The 4,708-nt window shown below is 40.5% G+C and overlaps 1 protein-coding gene across 1 annotated transcript; it reads right to left on the reverse strand.

The window, feature by feature from the left end:
- Positions 1–1,267: 1,267 nt before the first annotated feature.
- On the reverse strand, positions 1,268–3,660 carry LOC311273773 (glutathione-specific gamma-glutamylcyclotransferase 1-like). Its single transcript, XM_084380986.1, has 3 exons — positions 3,290–3,660; positions 3,130–3,165; positions 1,268–2,115 (listed from the first exon to the last, which is right to left on the reverse strand). The coding sequence occupies exons 1-3, from the start codon at positions 3,458–3,460 to the stop codon at positions 1,696–1,698; spliced, it is 627 nt and encodes a 208-aa protein (XP_084237112.1). The 5' UTR covers positions 3,461–3,660; the 3' UTR covers positions 1,268–1,695.
- Between the last annotated feature and the right edge of the window lie 1,048 nt (positions 3,661–4,708).

Raw genomic sequence — 4,708 nt, forward strand, 5'->3', positions numbered from 1 at the left:
TAGAGCTGCGTTCCAGAAAAAATGTGGAGCTTGAAGTGTTGGCTTGTTTATTCAAGGATAGAACTTCTTTCTCTGAAAAAAGAAAAAAAAAAAAAGTCTGCCATGTGGCATGTGCACATGTTATGGTCACGTGACAGAAGCTCAGACAGGCAAAGAAACCCTATCTGCCCACCCACCCCCGAGCTAAGCCCCCATATGCTCTACACTCCATACTGTAAGAGGAGGAGCTCGTCCAGGGTGGGTGTTTTCCTCTACAGCTGACTGTGTGCACTCGAAAGCAACGTCAGCACAGCTGGACATCACACTGGCCAAGTAGCGCATGATATAGGCTTGATTTTTTTAATGTAGTTTTCAGAGAGGAAATTCAAACTCAGAATTTTAACATTTATAATGTTAATGAGGTACTAATACGAACTCAAGCTGTTCTCAGAGGAGAGTAAGTTCCCCAGAAGACTGTTTGAAGCAAGAAAGGTGGCAGGGTCCGCCAAATATAGTATGAAATTGTGTAGTTCTTTAAGGTCCATTTTTTTACTCAGTTTATTCAGTCATGAAAACGAAATGAGTTTGTTTATTTAGTATTTTTTAGGCATATAAAAATCAGTCAATGAAGATCCTTCTCTTCTGATTAAAATGCATTCTTAAAACTACATAGTGCACCTCTAAATGTCCTCTCAGACTTCTCTACAGAGTGAAATATGTAGATTTTTGAATGCATGGCCTTACAATAACATCAAATGGAATACTCTAGATGGCTGTGAATCACTTTAGATGCATTTCCATTTAATTCACCCTGACAAATGTGTTTTCTTTGGGATCTAAAATAGATTTTAAAGTAAAGTTTTATGTGTTTTAGGAATGCTTGGCTGCTCAACAGGAATTTTAAAAGATGGACCCACCACTACGCCGAGACCCTGGTGATCCGGGCATCATGAAAGAGAATGTTTATATAGCCTGGCTGGTTGTGACATGTAGTATTTTCATTAAATCCTGTCTCAAGAACTGCACAGAGCTGCTATGAGCATGTATAAAATATGGTTAAAGTGCAAAGAAAAAGCTAAAAGCTACACGGCCTGTACAGTTAACAGCTCCCCGAGGAAAAGTCAGCATTTCCTTTAGGTCGGAGGCCACAGCTGTACATTCCTCGGCCACGTGATGAGGGGCCATGGGACAAGGTCTGTATGCTCTCGAGCGTTCAACCGCAAGCAGAAATGTACAGGTGACTTCTTCAAACTCAGAGAGAAAAAAAAACACATATTCTTTATGCAGATTTTAAATGTTTATTTTAAAAATGTACACAGTATACAATCATCTCTGAAATCCTTTTACAACAAAGGTGTAACATTCAACAAGAGAAGTCATCATCTCTTGGCGTGAGCTTTTTTAAGCACCATATGCTCCTGGAATCTTTACTCAGTATACTGTACAGTTAAGTGTGTGTAAGATAAATTCTCCGTCTTCATAGTCCAAAAATGTCAAGTGAGAAGGTCAAAGTCGAGTGCTGAGGAACCCTCTGTGAGCTTATGTTACTAGCTTAAAATAGGAAATGTCACCAGTTATTATATTTTCCTTGACGTCAGACAGGGTATTGCTTTTTCAAGCACCGAATACCCTTAAATTGTGTTGCAAGATTTCCCTTTCACCCAGCATAAAAATAAAAATCTTAATAATACAGAGTGTCTTACAGTATGTAGTCTTTTATGTACCTCTCATCAGTAGGGGTGTTTGGTCTAAGGGTTTGATCCCTCCACAGTCACTGAAAATGTTCAGAAGAGCCGCCTCAATAGAGAAGAGGTGCTCATCCTCTACCTCAGGACAGTACAGCCTCATGAACTCCGCCAGGCGCACCAGGTATTCACTGTTGTGGCCCGTGTTGCCCCTGCAGGCGGCGATCTGGGCGGCGATCTCCTTGTCCGAGGCCGGACCGAGGTAGATGGGGTTGTCCGAAGTGGCGATGTAGACGAGGGCCGACAGAGGAGCCTGACCCTTCTCCTTCGGGATGAACTCCACCATCTTGGTTCTGTAACCCCCCAGCATGACCTCTCTCATGTTCAGGTACTGGAGGGACTCTTCTACCTCGGCGTCGGTCACCTCGTAGGCCACCCCCCATGTGCAAGCCTGAGGGGAAAACAAGTGGAATAGTTAGGACAGTTTAAGTAAATGTCAACAGAAGAAAAAGTTTCAACATCAGAGTTGGAAAAGAAAAAAATTAGACCTAGTTTTTCTTTTTGACATGGACACTTTTGGGTCTGACCATCTTTTAAGCTTGATAGAAAATGTTTCATGGTTTAATTATGTAGAATAAATCACTAACCATGAGGATAAAATCTTAAAAGCCAGGAAGGCTTGGGTGATATGCACTTCATAAATGCTAGGACTGATTCAAATTATATTTTTGATCAAATACTTCAATATGGATACTTCAACAACATTGTAGGGATGACTAGACTTGGTGCCTTCATATAATATTGACACAATGAGTTTTTTGTTAAATAATCATCAGTAATGTGGATATAATGACTAAGTCACTTTACTGTAATAGAGCTTTTAAAAACAGGAAAAGACAGTCCCTCTATAATGATATCCAAAAGCTAACACCATATATCACAATAACAATATAATATCGCTAAGTCGTCCAAAAGTATCAATACTTGAATGCTTTTGCATTTAAAATGATACGATATTCACATTTGACTTGACTTTTTCTGATTGTTAATTTAAAAAAAGAAAAAGAAAACAAGTCATCGTATGTGTGTGCCTAGGACTTTCTTTTCCATTTGCCCTTGGTGAAGAGAGAGAATTGTAGCAACCAAGTTGAAAGTCTGGTATTGTAACAACCTTAAACTCCCAGGTCAAGTTCAACGGTTGGAAAAGAGTTGTAGTAGTTGTAGTATCTTGGCTTGATAGTAGATAGCAGTAATAGTAGACATGTTGTATCAAACTGATGTGAATTATATGATATAAGAATAAAGTCCAGGCTAAGGTCATGTTTTTATTTTTCTCACAGCATCACTGGATGTAACAATTATTGTGAGTGCTTCTTCTTCGTGGGATGGATATAGTAGGGATGTAGAAACCCATTTGAGCGCTGCATGCTGTGTACAGTATCAAAATACACTTGGGAACACTTACCTCCTGATCCTCCACTAGTGTCACCACTCTGGCTGGCTGTGGAGAGCAAGGACACACAGTGAGAACATGACTACTCAGCAAATCCACTGGCAGCTTTACACTTCAGAGTAAAACATAATTAACATTAATGAAAAAAAAATGATGATGCCACAAATCTCACCTTTTCCTTGTTGCCTCGATAAAAATCATCTCCATGCCAGAAGCGCCTCTTGTACCCTGTAATGTGTCCGATTGTGCTCCTCTTGTAAGCAAAGCCTGGTTTCCACACCAAGGAGCCATATCCAAAGATCCACACGTTGGTCTTCTCCTTGATAATGTCCTGAGGTTTCATTGTAAGCGCTCTGGCTGTGTTTTAAAAACAAGACGAGGTCGTTGGTGTCAACAAGTAGGTGCTCTCCGGTGTTTCCTCTCTTGTTGCTGTTGTCCTATACATTCCCACACATCTGCTGTCACTGTTATTAAGTGTTGAAGTCTCAGGAGGAGTGTCGTCAAAATACCGCTTGGATGAGTGGGAACTGTCCCGTTTGTCCTGTGTGGATGTCCAGAAACACGTGTTTTTGTTGTTCGGAGCACGTCAGAGCGAGACGGTCTCGACCAATGGGAGCAAAGAAGGGGCGGGAATAACCAATAGTTTAACCAATCAGGGTCGTTTCAGTGGTAACGCTTCATGCCAATGTTAATGTTGGGAAAACACAGTTCTCCAGACAGAAAAACAACAGTATGTTACACGAACTGAACACTCTTCTACAACATTCATTGAATGTGTTTTCATTACTAGCCTACTACTACTACTCCTATTACTTACTATTACTTCTACTACTTTACTCTTTTCTTTCTCTTTCTTTCTTTCTTTCTTTCTTTCTTTCTTTCACAAAACTCTCCCCTTTTTACTTGAAAGTGATTTAAATTTTTCTTTTCACAACACATTTGATTTTTCACATCATGGCCATACGCTTACAGGCCTGTATTATAATTACCATTTCATTATTATTATTATTATTATTGTTTTGAATGTGGGAGCACCTCTTGTACCCTTGAGTGTCAAAGCAGACAGCAATAGTCCATCAGGTAATCACATTACCTATAAATAGCTGGGACTGTTATATCTGTGCTCTCTTAAGCTCATTAAGTGTCTGTGTTCTGCTGAGGCCTGTCTAGCACAACGTGGGCTGATCACAAATGAATGACAGCCTGAGATCAATTTTGTCCTCTGCCTGTCACTGACATTTGATGAGCCAATTGGAAGAAACTCTTTTTCCTCCAGCTACACACGAAGCTCACTGCCCCCAAGTGGTAGCTGAAATACATTGCTCCATTCTTGAGACCTGAAGCTCTACAGTGAGGCTTACGGTTTTGATATTAGCTGCAGGAGTTCAGGTGAATAAAATACAAAACGTGCAAAGTGACGGCAGTAGTGGACGCAGGCTGTCAGGCTGAGGGGGCAGAGGTGAAAGAAATAAAAGGGGCGCCAGCAGCATATGGTGGAGGAGGTTGTGATGCATTTATGGTGAAACAGTACTACTAAACAACACTACTACACTTCTGTAATAAAAAACAAACAAACACACACAGGTAATTA

The sequence above is a fragment of the Pagrus pagrus genome (assembly GCF_965226575.1).
Source record: "Pagrus pagrus genome assembly, chromosome: 18".
Taxonomy (NCBI): Eukaryota; Metazoa; Chordata; class Actinopteri; order Spariformes; family Sparidae; genus Pagrus; species Pagrus pagrus.

Coding starts and splice junctions, on each gene's coding strand:
- LOC311273773 (XM_084380986.1), bottom strand. CDS start 3,460: ATGAAACCTCAGGACATTATCAAGGAGAAGACCAACGTGTGGATCTTT. Junction 3,166..3,289: donor ATCGAGGCAACAAGGAAAAG/GTGAGATTTGTG, acceptor TGCTCTCCACAG/CCAGCCAGAGTGGTGACACT. Junction 2,116..3,129: donor CACTAGTGGAGGATCAGGAG/GTAAGTGTTCCC, acceptor TTTTCCCCTCAG/GCTTGCACATGGGGGGTGGC.